We start from the raw sequence: 19,071 nt of genomic DNA, 5'->3' as shown, positions 1-19,071 counted from the left end.
TGACAAGGAGAGCCAGAGGAAGGGGGAGGGGACACAGGTGGAGAGCAGGAGGGCTGGGGGTAGAGAGACAGAGAGAGAGAGCGTGCGCACGCAAGAGCGAGCCCACGAGTGAGAGAATGCTTACACTGAGCCACTGAGAGACCGAGAGGCAGAGAGGGGCCGAGCCAGAGGAAGCAGAGAGACTCTCAGATCCTGAGGCTCAGGGCATTCTGGGTCTGGTGTTGGGTCTGGTCTGAGCCAGCTTTGCAGTCTAGATGTATTGTCCTTGGGGTTTTAAGTTTGCTTATGAATGAGATGTTTGGATCAAATAATCTTTAACTTCTCTCTGGTTCTAAAATTCCACACTTTGTTTGTGGTTTGAAATAGCTAGGGGTTTTCCTGAATTCTGCAGGTGTTTCCTGGGTGAGTTAAAAGCTGAATATAAATAAATCAAATTGTAGATGGTCTAGGTGAAGTTCTTTGAGTTTTAGCTGAAGACTCTGCAGTTGTTTGATAATCAAGTTTCCATGGTGATTAGTATTTAGTTCTTATTTCTTCCTTCACACATGAAAAACAAAATAGACATGCTATAAAAGATTAAGAGAACTCATTTTTTTTCCTGTCATAATCACTATTAATTCCTAGAATCAACTCTGATTGTATGGAGATAAGCCTCATTTATATAAAATAACAAATTTTGGGAGTGCCTGGCTGGCTCAGTCAGAAGAGTGTGAATCTTGATCTAGGGGTTGTGAGTTTGAGTTCTCTGATGGGTGCAGAGATTACGTAAATCTAAATAAACAAACAAACAAATAAATAAATAAAATGACAAATTTCAACTAAGTGCCTAACTTTTTTGAAAAGACTTTATTTATTTTTTTAAAAAGATTTTTATTTATTTATTTGAGAGATAGAGATAGCGTGAGGGAGAGATCATGAACAGGGGCCTGACCAGGGAGCAGGGAGCCTGATTCCAGACTTGTTCCCAGGACCCTGGGATCATGACTTGAGCTGAAGGCAGAGCCACTGAGCCACCCAGGAGCCTGAAAAGACTTTATTTATTTTTTAAAAGATTTTATTTTATTTATTTGACACAGAGAGAGATCACAAGTAGGCCGAGTAGCAGGCAGAGAGAGAGGGGGAAGCAGGCTTCCTGCTGAGCAGAGAGCCCGATGCGGGGCTTGATCCCAGGACCCTGGGATCATGACCTGAGCCAAAGGGAGAGGCTTAACCCACTGTGCCCCAAGACTTTATTTTTTTAAGAGCGGTTTAAGGTTCACAGCAAAATTGAGGGAGAGATACAAAGATTACTCATATGCTCCCAGCCCCCCAAACATGTATAGCCTCCCCCAATATCAACTTCCCCCACCAGAGGGCAAATGAGGTACCTACATTGATACTTCATAATTATCCAAAGCCCATAGTTTACATTGTAGTTCACCCTTGGTGTTATACATTCTGTAGGTGTGGACAGATGTGTGTGACGTGTAGCCATTGTTGTATCACACAGAGTTTTTTCACTGCCCTACGAATCACCTGTGTTCTGCTTGTTCATCTCTTCCCCACTCCCACCCCATCTATCACTGATATTTTTATTGTCTCTGTCCATACTCTTGTCTTTTCCAGGATGTCCTATAGTTGGAATCGTATAGTATGTAGCCTTTTCAGATTGTTCCATGTGTTTTCATGGCTTGATATCTCATCTCTGTTTAGCACTGAATAGTATTCCATTGTCTGGATGTACCACAGTTTATTTATTCATTCACCTACTGAAGAGCATCTTGGTTGATTCCAAGTTTTGGCAATTATGAATAAAGCTGCTGTAAACATCTGTGCTTTTGTGTAGACCTGAGTTTTCAACCCCTTTGTGCAAATACAGGGTTTGTGATTGCTGGATCATATGGTAAGAATATATTTGGGTTTGTATGAGACCACCAGATTGACTTCTGAAATGGCTGTACCATTTTGCATTTCCACAAGCAATGAGTGAGAGTTTCTGTTGCTTCTCATCCTTGACTATGTTCTGAATTTTGGCCATTCTAATAGGTATATAGTGGTACCTCTTTGATGTCTTAATTTGCATTTTCCTGATGATATGTGATGTGGAGCATCTTTTCATATACTTATTTGCATTTGTAAATCTTCTTTGGAGAGGTGTCTTTTAAGATCTTTGGTCCATTTTTTTATCATGTTGGTTGTTTCTTACTGTTGGGTTTTAAAAATTCTTTGTCTGTTTTGGATAATAATCCTTTATCCAATGTGTCTTTTGCAAATATTTTCTCGCAATCCAATTTCTTACTGTTGGGTTTTAAAAATTCTTTGTCTATTTTGGGTAATAATCCTTTATCTGATGTGTCTTTTGCAAATATTTTCTTGCAATCCAATTTGTCTTCTTATTCTGTTGACGTTCTCTTTCACACAGCAGAAGTTTTTATTTTTAATGAAGTCCAACTTATCAATTATTCATTTCATGGGTCATGCCTTTGGTATAGTGTCTAAAAAGATACCACCATACCGAGTCATCTAGATTTTCTCCTGTGTTATTATCTTCCAGGAGTTTGGAATTTTGTGCTTTACATTTTAGATCTGTGATCCATTTGAGTTTATTTTTCTGAAGGTGTAAGGTCTGTGTCTGGATTCTGTTGTTTGGGGGAGTTTTGTCTGTTTGTTTGCTTGCTTATTTTGTATGTGGATGTCCAGTTATTCTAACACCATTTATTGAAAAGACTGTCTTGACTCTATTGTATTACCACTGTCTTGTTCTTTGTTAAAGATCAGTTGACTCTATTTATGTGGATCTATTTCTGGCTTCTCTGTTCTGTCCCATTGATCTTTTTGTTTATTTTATTATTATTATTATTTTTTACCAATATCACACTATCTTGATTACTATAGCTTTATAGTAAGTCTTGAAGTCAGATAGTATTAGCCCTTCAACTTTGTTCTTCAAGATTGTGTTGGCTCTCGTGGGTCTTTTGCCTCTTCATATAAACTTTAGAACCATTTTGTCGATATCCATAAAATAATTTGCTGGGCTTTTGATTGGAATTGCATTAAATCTGTAGATCAAATTGGGAAGAACCGGCATTTTGACAATATTTAGTCTTCCTAATCATGAACATGTAATACCTCTCTATCTATTTAGTTCTTCTTTGATTTTATTCACCAGAGTTTTGTAGTTTTCCTCATATAAATCTCATATATGTCTTGTTAGATTTATACCTCAATATTTCATTTTGGGAGGGGTTATTTTATTTTATTTTAAAGATTTTATTTATTTATTTGACAGAGAGATAGATCACAAGTAGGCAGAGAGGCAGGCAAAGAGAAAGGGGGAAGCAGGCTCCTTGCCGAGGAGGAAGCCCCATGTGGGGCTCGATCCCAGGACCGTGAGATCATGACCCAAGCTGAAGGCAGAAGCTCAACCCACTGAGCCACCCAGGGGCCCCTCATTTGGGGGGGGGGGTTAAAGTAAATGGTATTGCATTTATAATTTCAAATTCCACTTGTTCGTTGCTGGAGGTAGCTTTTTATATAGTGTGCTTAATGTCTTATCCATAATTATACAGACATACACATACTATTCATTCTTATGCCAGGCTGTGCTGGATGATAGAGATGATACAATACACAAAAAGAGACATGATGTAGCTTACCAGGGGGAGAGAGAAAAATGTCAAGTCCTACCTGTACTGAGTGCTGTAAAGGCACACAGAGCAATGGGAGCTAATCAATGAGGGACACTTTTCAGAAAAAGACCAAGTTGATGTTTGAAAGAAGCCTAGTTGTTAATCAGGGGAGGGGGGAGAATTCTAAGCAGGGGGCACAGATTGTGAGAAGTCTTTTGATGAAAAGAGAGAGTCTGGCATCTTTGAAGAACTGAAAGAAACAAGTGGAGCTGGACCACGAAAAAGCAAAGAAGGAGTGTGGGGAGAGATAAAGCTGGAGAGGAGGGCAGGGGTTGCGCCCCAGCAGACCAAGGCTAGGTGGGCTTTGGGGACCTGGGTAGAGGAGACAGTGTGGGGTTAGAACAGTCACTTTCAGAGACCGCTACATAAGCTTCACTTCCATCACAGGTGTGAACAGGTGGCTTTCTTTCACAGCTCTGTCCTACAAAGAAAGTTTCCTATCTCTTCACGAGTGCACACACAGACTAATGGGGAAGAGCAAAGTTACACTGAGATAGAGTCCTGGGCAGGGCCAGACCTGCTGTCCAGCTCTGCTCTCCCTTCCCCAGAAAGGTCTCAACAACGGGTGTCACTCATTCATGACTAGGCAAAACGGTCAATGCTCAGATGCTGTGGACTTTCAGCATTGGTCACAAAGAGTGTAAACCCTGAACGCACATCTGTGGTGTCAAGCTGCTCCACTATTGGGATATATGAATATACATTGAACAGATTTAACCACAAAATGATGCTGTTTCACAACTTGCCTTTTTTCAATTAACAGAATCTTTCTATGTCAGTACACATAGACCTACTTTATTCTTTTTTAGTATTCCACTTAAAGATGCACCTTAATCTGTTAATTATATATTACTGTAGTTTTATTAACCCTTTAACTAATATAGATGTATACTAACCTTTGTGTCATTTCTAAATTTTCACTTTTACAGACAATGCTGCAGAACAACTTTGGAAAGAATTATTTGTATTTTCTAGTATCTCATGGGGCAAATTTCTAGATAGAGATTTTCTGAGTCATGGATATGCTTTTTTTTTTTTTTTAAACTTTTGGTTTTATCAAAAAAGTAGCACTTACAAAAAATGTAAAATATAGAAATACATAAAGTGCAAGATCAGAAGTCTTCCTTTCTCCCAGTTTGGTATGCATCCCTGAAATATATATTTTACATTGTAAAAGAAGTTATCAAATTTCTGTTTAAAAACCTTGTGCCTATTAAAAAAACAAAAACAAACATTGTGCCTATTTATCTTATCACCAATGCATGAAAACACCTGATTATCTCCTTTCTTCCCAATCCATATTATTATCAAATTCAATACATGAAATTTTAAATTGTGTTTTAAATTTGCATTTTTTAAAGTAATAATGTGATTAAACATCTTTTCTTATGTTTAATTTTTTTTAGTGGTGCTTTGGTGATTTTTTTCCCCTAAGATTTTATTTATTTATTTGACAGAGAGAGAGTGAGAGAGGGAACACAAGCAGGGGGAATGGGAGAGGGAGGAGCAGGCTGAGCAGGGAGCCTGATGCAGGGCTAGATACCAGGACCCTAGGATCATGACCTGAGCTGAAGGCAGATGCTCAACAACTGAGCCACGAGGCATCCTGCCTATTTTTTTCTTTTGCCTGTTTTGCTATGGGGTTGTTTGTCTTTTTCTTATTTAATTTGTAAGAGTTCTTTATACATTAAGAGGATTAGTTTGTTACAGATTTTTTGGGGCCAGTTTGCATTTTGACTTGGTTCATGATGCATTTTGCCACCCAGAAGTTTTTAAATTTTCTGTAAACATCTTTTGGGCCGGCCTTTATTCCAAATATAGGGCCTAGGTCAACTTTTATACCTGCTTTTTTCCAACTAAAATTGAGCTAAAAGGATACTTAATAAAAAAAAGGAGGGGCTGATGGAATAAGGAGGCAGCCTGGAACCCCAGAGTAAACATTTGTGTTCTTTTCCTTAGGTGACCCAACCAGCCTGCAAGGTATCCATTTGCCCTCTCAGAGTTTGCTCACTACAAGGTCGACCCACCCCCTTGCTCCTACCCTCTCCCCGTTTCTTACTCCCAAGGCTCTTATTTCCAGGGCAAGAATCTCCCCTCTTGCTCCCATCATTCATGAGGCAATACCAGCTGAACTGCCCTCCCAGCCCCTGCTCTTAGGGAAAGCTGACTCCCAGTCCCTTCAAAGCAACCCCCATTTGTCTAGTATGAATGACATTTTGGGAGCAGTTATGTGTATACTAGATAAATCCAGTCTACAGGCAAAATGTGAATGATAGTAGTATATGCATAATTGGGGGAGGGGAGAACAACTAATCACAAGCAGAAGTAGTACAAGATGTGCTTTTTTTTTTTAAGATTTTTTAAAATTTGTTTATTTGACAGACAGAGATCTCAAGTAGGCAGAGAGGCAGGCAGAGAGAGGGGGGGAAGCAGGCTCCCTGCTGGGCAGAGAGCCCAATGTGGGACTTGATCCCCGGACCCTGAGATCATGACCTGAGCCGAAGGCAGAGGCTTTAACCCACTCAGCCACCCAGACACCCCTTGACTGGCTTTCTATATAACATCTTTCACATTTCAAATCTGTGGAAGGTCTGTGGCTCCTAAGGACTCATCTATTCATTTATTCATTCTCTTGACAGATGTCTCTTGAGAGACATCTTAGCACCAGTGCTAACCGCTGGGCCACATATGGAGGTGATGCCAGTGGATAAGTCACAGATCTTGTCCTCAAGAAGGTCACAATCTAGTTAAAGAGATGGGCATGTGAAAAGATAATAATAATCAAATGTGGCAAGGACATAGACAGAGATAAAAACCAGATTTGTGGATGGTCCAAGCAGGAGCCCCTGCTTCCTGGAAGTCATAACACTGAAACTGTTTTTAAACTGCATTGTATTTTTAAAGTTCTGTCTTAATCAATAAAAGCTACAAAAGTTTCTTTTTGACAAAGTCTTTATAATTAGAAGAAAAAAGTGCAGAGACATAAAAAAGAGGAGGAGATATGAGTAAGAGCAATGTATATAATAATGATCTAATGTTATTTACTCCATTTTGACATGCACAATTTTTTTTTTACATTAAGAATGCATCTTGTCATTGGTGGTGTCTTAGACTGGATGAAATTGGACCTTCATTTATTCAATAGATAGTTGTTGGGCATCTGTTACAGATCAGACACTATATTTAGGCTTGGGTATCAGTTTGGAGCAATATAAACACGGTCCCTGTCCTCATAGTCTTTATAGTGAAGAAAATGTACAGGATTATATGAGAAAAACATAGCAGAGGGGCTCAATTTAGATAGAAAGGTCAGGGAGGGTCTTCCCAAAAAATAGATATTCAAGCTGAGATGTGAAAGATAAGTAAGAATCAGTCATACAGCCAGTTAGGCTAAGGGTCCCAAGCCAAGGGAAGCATGAAGGAAGGTCTTGAGGCTTGAGGCCACATGACTTGTTCAAGTAGTTGAAGAAAAACCAGTGCAAATGGTCCTTGGTAGAGTGGAGAGAAGGGCTAAGCAATGGGGTAGTGGAAACTCTCCTGAGATGTGGGTGGTTCTCCAAAAATTACAGGTGCCCAGTAATGCAAGACCCTAGAGTCTTATATGAATGCTTTATCCTGAGTTATTAAGGGTTTTTAAAAAATATTTTAATTATTATTTATTTGACAGACAGAGATCACAAGTAGGCAGAGAGGCAGGCAGAGAGAGAGGAGGAAGCAGGATCCCCACGAAACAGAGAGCCTGATGCGGGGCTGTATCCCAGGACCTTGGGACCACAACTTGAGCCGAAGGCAGAGGCTTTAACCCGCTGAGCCACCCAGGTGCCCCCTGAGTTATTAAGGGTTTTAAGCAAGGGTGAGACATCAGCAGATTTTTCCATTTCAAAACAACCACTCTGACTGCTGAATTGGAAATGCGGAAGAGAGCTTGATAGAGAGCTATTTCTAGCATCAGGGTAAGAGATGATGGTGCTAGGACTTGGGTGTTGGCAGTGGAGGTGGGGAGAGATGGAATGAAGGTAGTTGTATGTTAGAGGTAGGACTTCATGATAGATTTGATATGAGAGTATAGGAGACTATCAGTTTTCTCCCAGGAGCAGCTAATTAGCTGGGTGGAGATGCCTGTCTGTTACTGAAATGGGGATACTGCAGGAAGGACAGATTTAACAGCATGTGGAAACAAAGACTTCTATTTTGGGCTTATTAAATTTAAGATGCCTATGAGATTTCTAAATAGAAATCTTAGGGCGCCTGGGTGGCTCAGTGGGTTAAAGCCTCTGCCTTCGGCTCAGGTCATGATCCCAGGGTCCTGGATCGAGCCCCGCATGGGGTTCTCTGCTTGGCGGGGAGCCTGCTTCCTCCTCTCTCTGCCTGTCTCTCTGCCTACTTGTGATCTCTGTCTGTCAAATTAAAAAAAAAAAAATCTTAAATAGAAATCTTAGATAGTTATATGGGTTTGTAGATCTGGAGTTCAATGGAAAGATCTGGAGTAGAGATAGAAATTTGGGGAAATTTTGCATAGAAACTCATGCATAGGTGGAATACTGGGTAAATATAAAAATAATAGTAGTGATAGTAATATTAATATTAATGAAGATGCCTGATGCTTATGTACTGCCTTCTATGGACTAAGCACTGTTCTGAATACTTTACATATATTAACAGGTCTAATCCTTATGATAACTCCATTTAGTAGGCATTATTACTACTCTCATTGTCAATGAGGCACAAGAAAGCCTCAGAGCTAGTACATAACAAAACCCAAACAGTCTGGTCCTAAAGCCTGACTGTTAGAAGAGAGAACAGAACCACCTCAGGGATCTGGGCAGTTCCAACATTTAGAGGGAGGACAGAGAAGGAGGATCTTGCACAAGAAATTGAAAAGGAGTGATAGAGAGTGATTTGAGGGAACCGTGAGGATGGGATGTCTCAGAAACCGGGCAAAAAATGTTCCGGGTAGACACCTAGGTCAGTGTCAAAACCTGCTGAAAGGTGGGCACTTAGAGGACACATAGCCATTAAATGGGTGATGAGGATGGGGAAGGGGTTTCCCAGACTTGGGGATAACAGGAGTAAAAGAGGTAGATACGGAAGAGCCACATGGTGTTTGCAGTTGTTAGAGGGTGAAGGACAAGTCAGGAATGGTGAGAAATTAGCCTGAAAAAGTTGGCAGGGGCCAGATCATGAAAGACTTGTAATGTGTCCCAGGTTAGCATCAGACCATGATCTTAGCCAGAAGTGTCTATCCCCAAAGCTGGGAGCAAAACAAAGGGAGCTACCAGTTCCTAATGGGAGGGAACTACATCCTGATGTCTGCTTATCTATATTGTCTCATACAGTATATATGTTGTCTGATTCATTCAAGACTTACCATGTTGGGACATTTTATTTGAGATTTAAAAATTACCCATAACTTCTTTCAGCACCAAATCATTGATCAGAATGATAGATATTCTGTGTATATAGATATGTGTATATAGATGTATATATGTGTATATAGATAGACAACTATCTATATACAGAGGCCTGTACATAGTTACCATGACCGTGTACCCTGTTCTCTAAATTGGGAGCAAGTGTTAAAAATGGTAGGAAGGTGTGAGGTTTGCTTAACTGGGCAACTTTGGCCACAATGAGGAGAAAGCATTTAATTTGGATTATGTTGGTCTTATTCTTCCTCATTCTTCCTAAGCATCTTGAAGTTCAGGGTCATCCTGGGTTTGAATCTTGTCTCTGTTCATTTATTAGCTGAGTGATTTGGGGGCCAGTTATTTAACCTCTCTCAGGCTGTTTGTTGAATGAAGAACCTCTTTAATAATAATGATTATAAAGAGTATTGCAAGAATTAAGTAAAAGACAGAAAAGTGAAACAAAGCCTAGGGAAACAAAGGCCTTGTGATGAAGATGATCAATATGGTTCCTTTCTTTGTTGGTGATTATGTTTTACCTTTGATTATTTTACTTGTTTAAAATTTTGTAATTTATCCTCAAGTACCACTAGCTAATTATAGATGGAAATAGTCATTTTTCTTGATGTGCATATAAAGACTGTGCTTGTAAAGTGAAACCTAGTTCCAAAAATAGTCTTTACAGCAATGTTAAAGAATGGCAGTGTCTAAAAATATTCATTCCAAAGCTCTGCCATCTTCATATAAAATTCTAGAGAAGTAGGATTATTTAACTTTTGCTCATATCCAATAATTTGAAGAGTTTTTATTTTTTTCAAAAGTTTCAAATAATTTCAATGCCTGCTAGAAGCTGACAAATTCAGTTTACTTTTAAATCATGCACATTTGGGGGCATCTGGGTGACTCAGTTGGCTAAGCATCTGCCTTTGACTCAGGTCATGTCCCCAGGGTCCTGAGGTGAGTCCCACTTTGGGCTCCTTGCTCAGAGGGGAGCCTGCATCTTCCTCTCCCTCTGCCTGCTGCTCCTCCTGCATGTGCTCCCTTGCTCTCTCACATGCTCTCTCACATGCTCTCTCTCTATCTGACAAATAAATAAATAAAATCTTAAAAAAATAAACATGAATTTTGAAGGGATGGAGACATGGGTTTGTGTTGTGTGGGAGAGGGAAGAATATTTCATTACTTCTCTACTCCCTACATGTATGTCTTTTTTCCTTCTATCACACCATGATTTCCTATGTAGCTGAGCCATCTAATGTTGCTTACATCTTTCTCTATTTCTGGAAATTATAGACCTTTGCAGAAGATTCTGAGAGCCTCTTTCCCATACTTCTTTTAGTGTGCCCTCTTAGAGTATAATGTATGAGGCCAAGAACACTTACCTAACAGAGGTTCATGCACAAATTATTATAGACAGGCCCTATGTTAAGTGCTGAAGAGACAAGGATAAAGAAGATAGACTGCTACCCCCAAGTGTATATATATACACTTCACAGTTGCTGAAGGGATATTAGGCACACAAAGTTTTCATTTAGTGGGATGAGAATTCTAGTGAAGATTTTATGAGGTAATGGGGACCTTGAGAATGGAGTGCCAAATGATGAGGAAAGAAAGGCTTCTAAGGAGGAGGTGGTACTTTAACACAGATATGAAGGATAAACAGGAATCTATTGGTTGAAAAAGGGAGGGATTGTGTTCCAGAAGTATATATTTATTTCCTCCATCGGGAACACAATCTATATACATAGATATGTATATATAATATATGCATGTGTGTATGTGTAATATATATATATATGTATATGTATATGTGTATATGTGCATTATGTGCTTTAAGGTAGTAGTTCCTGATCTTTTCTTACACCAAAATATGTCATAAGGTTTATTGAATTACTTGGAACCATATAGAGCATCAGTGTTACTATCAGGATTCCGAGGAGGGGTTGTTGATAATTCAGAATTTTTCTCCTGCTTCAGTGCATGTCCTAGGACACTTACTGTTTATCAAAACCTTGTTTGAATTGTCACATAAAGCATTCACTTTTTAAAATTTTATTTATGTATTTGACAGAGAGAGAGAGAGAGATCACAAGCAGGTAGAGAGGCAGGCAGAGAGAGGAGGAAGCAGGCTCCCTGCTGAGCAGAGAGCCCAATGCAGGACTCAACCCCAGGACCCTGAGACCATGACCTGAGCTGAAGGCAGAGGCTTAACCCACTGAGCCACCCAGGTGCCCCTAAAGCATTCATCTTTGCAAACATGCAGGAACCAAGGCAGATTCTATGTTGCCAAGCTGCTTGTGACTTAATAGGGGAGCTAGGAAAGATGTGCACATGTGCTGTATGAAAAGTGAGTAAGAGATGTGGGAGTTTGGGGGAGGGGAGAGAATCACATGGGTCAGATTTTTTTGGGACTCAGGGATTGGTCATTTACTCAGTGCTGTCAGTCTTGTTCCCAAACTGTCTGAGGCTTCAGAAAAACTGCTCATGGTGCCCACACCTCAGAGCTCCTTGACTGACAAGTGCAAGTTAGCAAAATTTCTAGTGAGTCATCTGCATTAATCAAGAACATCTTGAATGTTGTCATTGTGAGAGGATACAAAAAGAAAGATGACTGGTGCCTCCTTACATGTACAGAGATGGGTGTAATCCGAAGAAGGTAGGAGGGCCATGCTAGGCTGAACCAGCTCTGTTTGTGCCCCTTTCGGGAAGTACCAGTGCAAGCCTGTCTCCCAAACCTACCTTTCCAGGGCTCTGGCATTAGACCATGTCATTATTACCTCATCATTGCCAGGCAGGCCTTATTAAACTGTACTGTAGACAGACAGATGGTTTTTATTTCCCTTGTAAGCTATTACACAACTTAACTCTGTGCTAGCATTATTTACTAGATTTTGCCTGTTATCATAATATTTAGCTCATCTCCATTTTGTCCTTACTCTCCTTTCTCATCAGGAGTTCCTTTGAATTGTCCTGAATCTTCTTTCATGTGTTTACATTGTAATGTTAGCTATTTTAAGCCTGTTTATGTTTCCTTCATCTCCCACAGTTTTTTTGGCTGTAGTCACAGTACCTCAGACCCCAAATCCTTGCTTTCCCTTCTGGTTTCTACAGCAGTTAACTCTGTCGACCACTTCACAGATCTCTCTTCTTTTGGCCTCTGACTCCTTCCCCATTTTTAGTGTGCTTTGTGGACTCAGGGAAAATCCTGAAGTAGACCTGTGATGTGCCTCTGCACCTCTCGGCCCAGTTCTCCCACCTTTTCTCCATACCTTGTCCTACCTTTATCTTAGATTACATCAACACAGTTGTGCTGCTCACCCACCATGGGTAAGGGAGTTGACCAACCTTGGAGAGGATTCCCGGGTGCCTTTAAGGAGTATATAGTCTGGCGTGGGAGGTAGATAGATCTGTAAATAGCTAAAATAAGGTCTGAGGTATCCTAAATGTGATACTCAAGAGACAAAATTGGAGTAGTGTGAGTAGGAGAAAAGAATGAGGAGCATTGCCGGAAAGTCTCACCCTCTACTAGCTAATTATGAGACCGCAGCCTTGCATGGCATTGGACCCTCCCTTGTCTTGCTGGGAGCTGTGTCCCTTCTGATTCACTCTTTTGCTAACTGCTTCTGTTTTCCCTGGGAAATGCTGAGCAGACGTAGTGGGTATGTGTGTCCACCCCTGTTTCTGATTCCTGCCTGACCCTTGCTGTTGTGTTCCATTTCCAGGTTTCTCTTATGATCTTGGGGCCTTGTCTTGCCACTGCAGTCTTCCTGCAGTCTCCCCACGGGATGTGGCTGGACAAGTTCAGTCCTCTTTCTTGGGGCTGCTGTGTGTGTTCTCACTGGGGGCCTAGAGTAAAAGAAGAAAGTAGGGTTGGAGGTGACAGAGGCGATAGGAAGGGCATTGTCAGATTGGAATTTCTCTCGGTTGCAGCAACTAAGATATATATATATATATATATATATATATATATATATACACACATACATACACACACACACACACACACACACACACACACACACTTCCCAGACTGACCCAGTTCCGGTAGGGTTGTTTTTGCACAGTCACCAATCTCATCGGTTAGGATGGAAAAGAACCATAAAAAGACAATGGTAATAATAGACTGAGTTCTGACCTATTTCTCCTTGGACACTTTCCCAAGAGACAGAGATAGGATAATGGGGGATTTGGTTGTCAGGATGATGTTTGGTGTTTAAATACCTTGCCTGTGGTGAGTGTAAGGTCCGTAGCCCCCCTGTACTATCTGTAAGTGTTGTTAACTCCCTGCTCTTGGAAATCTAGCCTTTGGCAAAGTATGCACTCAGGGGGCTGAGTGCATATCACTGATGCAAATCACAGGAAGGTGCATATTTCTAGATTTAGTTAAAAATCTCCTCCTGTTCAGAGCAGGTCAGTCATGCTTCTACAAACTCACGTAGATCCATTTTGCTTTTTTGTGCTTTCATCAGTCAGGGTAGTAGGTCATTTCATGACTCTGAATCTCACATATCTCTTCTGGAACCAGTAGACCTTTCCAGAGAAAGTTGTAGAAATACTGGCTCTCTAAAGTGAGCTTCAGAGTGGGAGCAGTTGGTACACAGAAATGTTTATTGAATGAATAACAGTTTAGTAAACGTTTGTAAAGCCTTAGTAGCCTCTAGTAAATTTACTGACAGCTGTTACTCAGTTTGTGGACTGTGTAACTGGGAAGAAAGTAATAAAACAAATTTCAGTGACATATTTACAAATAATATTAGCAATCATTTTTTTTTTAAGATTTTATTTATTTATTTGACAAACAGAGATCACAAGTAGGCAGAGAGACAGGCAGAGAGAGTGGGGGAATCAGGCTTCCTGCCAAGCAGGGAGCCCTACGCCGTACTCGATCCCAGGACCCTGAGATCATGACCCGAGCCAAAGGCAGAGGCTTAACACACTGAGCCACCCAGGTGGCCCCTAGCAATCATTTCTTATGGAATATACACTTGGTAGCAATCTCAACCTGTACTTACCTATTTGTTTATGCTTTTCACAAAGTTTCTATGTATGAAAGCCCTTGAGATGATATAAGTGAGTACTGCTGTCATCCCATTTTACAGATGCCTGAAATAAAGGCTAAGATGACTGTAAGGTAGTCCTGGGATTAGAACTCATAACCTAGTTCAGTACTCTTTCCTTTGCAAACCGTTAAGACAAAAGGTTTTCATGAATCTGTAATAATAAGAGAAAAGTAAAACAATGACACATTTTTTAAACCATTTTACTTTTATTCAATTTATGCCCTTTATGCTGAGATTCTTTCATTAAATACTAAGTGCCCAGCTGTGAACCAGCTATGTCCACAGGTACTTAATACAGTGTTGAACAAGGCAGACGTGGAGTGTATTCTAATGGAGGAGGAGAAATAATAAATAAGTAAACAAGCAATCACATAATAGTAAGTTCAGGTAGTAATACGAGCTTGAAGAAAAGAAAGCAGAGAAAGGCTGGTGGTGGTATTATTTTTATATGTGATATATTCCTGAAAATGAACATCAAAGTTTAATGTACATAAAGGGAGATTCCTTCCTGAGGAACCCAAGCAATCATAAAACATTTCTTCAGTGTGGTGTTTGGAGGACTCATTCATGTTAACATATATTTTTCTTTTTCTTCAAAATTGACCTAAAGTCCAAAATTGTCTTAAGTCCAGAAGTGTCTGGTTGAGGCTAAAGATCTGCTGCTTCGGGATCCCCTAATGACTGATTACCAGAACTTTCATGATATTGAGGCTCTGAGAGCCAACTTATTGTTGGTCCAATATACCATTTTCACTCATCTTTATTTAACAATGAAGACAAATTACTAGACAACAATGCTTTCTTAATTTTTTTCTTTTTAATTAACAACAGAGCTTTCCTCAGAGAAAATTCCAGATGCCCCGTCTATAAAGCTACTGTGGCTCCAAGCTACAAGCTTACTCTCCTCTTTTCCACACCTTAATGGCCCCTGAGGAATTCACAAAATCTTTGCAGAACACAGGATGAAAACCACAATCAAAGATTAAAATTGTAAATCCTATCATAAAAAGATAGCTGTATTGTTGAAGCTGGCAGAGCCACCATATCAAGCTTCACAATCATGTTTTGAGATTTTTGAAAGTCCATATTCAATGAAAAAATAGATTTATATGTATAATTTTACCTAAAATTACATCCCTGGGTGGCATTTACTATATAAAGCAAATTCAAACTTTAATTGTAGCTGTTTATTCAGAGCATACTTTCCCCTCCAATTTTGTTGAGATATAATTGATATATGGCACTATATATGTTTAAGGTATACAATAGAATGATTTTATTTACATGTACATTATTACAATACAGAGCATGCTTTTTATATAATGTGGGCATGATGGTACTACTGGGACTGAAATACTTTTGTGCAACTATTAATTTAAAAAGTAAATTTCATATTGGCCAAGATTTATTCTTTTATAAATTGTTTCATCATAAATAAATCATGATGTGTTAACATATTATTGTAAATGAATTGATTTGCTAGTTTAATTTTTTGTTTATTTGTCTTCTAGTTTGCCAGAGTTTGGATACCTGATCCTGAGGAAGTTTGGAAGTCAGCAGAGCTGCTCAAAGATTATAAACCAGGAGATAAAGTCCTCCTGCTTCACCTTGAGGAAGGAAAGGTAAAAATTTTGCTTTTATTTGTTGTTATTGGCATAAAGTGAAGTGAATTCAAAAGTGTGAGTTTGCTCTGACATATCTGACTTCATTTGGAAGTTAAAATTTTGAATTAATCTAATATTTTCACTTACTAAATTTAAAAAAATAACAAAAGAGCAAACTCAGTTTTCTATCCCAATGGGTTAATGAAAATGTCAGAACTTTAAAAATCCAGTATTTTGGGCTATGAATTTGTTATGATTAGGTTTAGATTCACTTCTAATCCTCCCAAAGATGTGCCTGTTTACTTTGCTTAGGCTAGCATTAACTTCATGGTAACTAAGAGAACATTGCTTAAAGAGCCAGTCTGAGATTTGATATTTACTGGACCTAATCATTTGAAAAATGTTTACTGACAAAGTATTACATATAAAACAGTTTGTTAGCAGTCAGAAAAACACAAAACCAATTGCTTCCCTATACTTTCCTGTCTGCATTCATTGCATGGATAGACACGTCCTAGTTCTACCTATTTGACCTCTCCATGGCATTTGATAAGGCATGTCACACTGTTTTTTTCAAACACCTATGTGACATTAGTTTTCCTTATATAACTTGTAGTCTAGCCAGGGAAACTAGATACAAATACATGAAAAGTTACATAAAGCATAGAATCTAAAGAGTAGTTCAACACCACGATGTTAAAGATATCAAAAGGTTATGACGAACTATTACCAAATGAGTAGTGCTACCTGGGAGTTAGCATGTATTGAACACTTACTTTGTGCCAGACATAGTTCTAAGTGTTTTACTTGCTGTAACTCATTTAATCCTCACAACAATCCTATGAAGTGGGGCTGTTGTTATTACCACTTTATGGATAAAGAAACTAGAGCTCAGAGGGATTGTTCAAGATTATACAGGTATTAAGGGATGAAGCTTGGATTTTAAGCCAGAAAATTTGTCTTCATGATTTGTGATCACAACCACTCGCTATGTTGTAAAGATAGTAATGACTTTAGGATGCCTAAGGGGGAAATTTCATTATGGGTTGCTTTGTCAGGGAAGGAGTTGAGGAGGAAGAAGAATTTTAACTAACCTTAAAGGTAGGATAAAATTTGGATTGACAAGGAGAAAGGGGTAGACCCTATGAGCAGCAGAACATATTTTGGTGTTAGTGAATATAACAAGTTGATTGGAGCAGAGATTTAGAAAGATGTGTGTTCTAGTTCTAGGCTCACATATTAAAGTTTCTGCTATATAGCATGTTAAGAAGTGGCAAAAGGTGCACTCTGACATCAGTGTTAGGTAAGAGAAATAGATATATTTATGAATAGTGCGACATGATATAACAAGTAAAAGCCAGGAACAGAAGTAGAACAGAGTGAGGAGTGGACAGACGGGTGAAGGTAACGGATTGGGAGGCATGGTGTAAAGAACAAATAGATGAGGGGAAGGGCATTTCAGGAATCCAGAAAAGCCCATGCAAAGGCAGGGAGGTGTGCACAATAACGTGCATTTGGGGAACTAAACAAGTTCCATGTTGTTAGAATGTGAAGTAAGAGTACAGGACTGGCAAGAGGATGGGGGCTGGGACCACATCACAGATGGCCTGATTATCATCCTAAAACTTTAGGACATCAAGTGATATGTGATGGGGAGTGATTGTAGTATTTTTAAACAGAGAAAGGATGCTGAATTTGTGTTTTAGAAAAGACTCATTGGTGGCGGTACAGAGGATGAATTTCAAGAGAGCAAAACAGAGGCAAGTTTAGTTGGAAAGAAGGCAGGGAAGAACTGGGCCATATTAGAGGAGGGCCTTGAGTGCCAAATTTAAAGAATTCAACTACTCACAGCATTAGACACTGTGAGCTATATTTTCTCAGGTTAATTCTCACAGCAACCCTGCAGATTGGTAGGTAATATAACTATTTTCCAAATAAGGAAGCCAGTGCCCAGAGACATTAAGTAGTTCTGCCTGAGATTGCATAGCCAGAAGTGGCTTTTATGTAATACAGGGATCAGTGCAAGGACATTACATCCATAATAAACAGACAGGGAGAGGTCAAGGAGCAGAGGGTAAATTCTTCTCCATTTAGCATAGTTCCTTCCAACCTATTTTGAATATATGACATCCGTTTATCTCTGCAATGTTAAGAAAAGTGGCTTTTTACAAAACCAGCTAGTCCTTTTCTACAGTTACATTTCATTTTTTTGCCTTTTTACTTGTAATATGTTATTGTCCTTAATGCCTCTTTGAGTGATAATTTGTATGCTTGGCTTTGCCATAAAGCCATAATTCCTTGGTTTTAAAGTGAGTAGTACTTATTAAATTTGTAAGCCAATCAACCTCATTAAAGAAAATCAAATGAAAACTAAGGACTGTCTTTCCAAAATATAATACACATATGTGTATATATTTACACATATGAATATACACATTTACACTTAATTTCAGGGGATTCTTGGACCTCTCAGCGTTCAGGGGTTCCCAGGTACTTCTACATGCCATGCATTGCCTCATTTAATTTTTTTAAAAGATTTTTTATTTATTTATGACAGAGAGAGATAACAGAGAGAGGAAACACAAGCATGGGGAAGCTGGAGAGGGAGAGGCAGGATCCCCACTGAGCAGGGAGCCTGATATGGGACTCGATTCCAGGACACTGGGATCATGACCTGAGCTGAAGGCAGATGCTTAACGACTGAGTCTCCCAGGCACCCTGCCTCGTTTCATTTTTATCACACCCCTGCGAGCTACTTTTATTATGCCCTTTCTACCAATGAAGGATTCACATTGAATAACTTATCCAAGACCACAAAAGAAGTACCATTTTCAGGATTTAAACCCAGGTTGATCTGGCTCTAGAGCCAAGCTCTTAACCATTCTTTATTGTTCATTCACTTATCACAGGTGAAGGGAGAGAGAGAGAAATGTTATTTAAAGATTAAAAACTTCTGGTTCAGGGGTATCTGGGTGGCTTAGTCCGTTAAGCATCCTACTCTTGATCTCAACTTGGATCTTAATCTCAGGGTCATGAGTTCAATCCCAGCGTGAAGCCTACTTTAAAAAAAAAAAAATTAAAAACCAAAACTTCTGGTTCAGTAATTGGGTTAAAAAAGTCTAAACTTAGTTCTGAAACCAATGATACATTATATGTTAATTAATTGAATTTAAATTTTAAAAATGGGAAAAATGAAAAAAAATTTTTAAATGTCTAAACTTCTCAAACTGTATTACAAAAATTCTTAATATTTGTATTAATTTGTTAATACATCTAGTGAAAAAAGAAAACCATTTCCACCAGTTTCTGTGGCTTTTGAAGGTGTCAGGAAAAG

At 39.2% G+C, this 19,071-nt stretch overlaps 1 protein-coding gene across 1 annotated transcript in view; it reads left to right on the top strand.

The window, feature by feature from the left end:
* The window catches only part of MYO5A (myosin VA), a 180,460-nt gene that overhangs the window by 43,862 nt on the left and 117,527 nt on the right, over window positions 1-19,071 (top strand). Inside the window, exon 2 of the mRNA XM_080808332.1 lies at window positions 15,645-15,755. Within this exon, the coding sequence (XP_080664458.1) occupies window positions 15,645-15,755 (111 nt within the window). The remainder of the gene's footprint in view (window positions 1-15,644; window positions 15,756-19,071) is intronic.

Source organism: Martes martes (genome assembly GCF_963455335.1).
Source record: "Martes martes genome assembly, chromosome: 7".
In the NCBI taxonomy this organism is placed as follows: Eukaryota; Metazoa; Chordata; class Mammalia; order Carnivora; family Mustelidae; genus Martes; species Martes martes.
The sequence above is the reverse complement of the archived record's forward strand: the minus strand, read 5'-3'. Positions and strand labels throughout refer to the sequence as shown.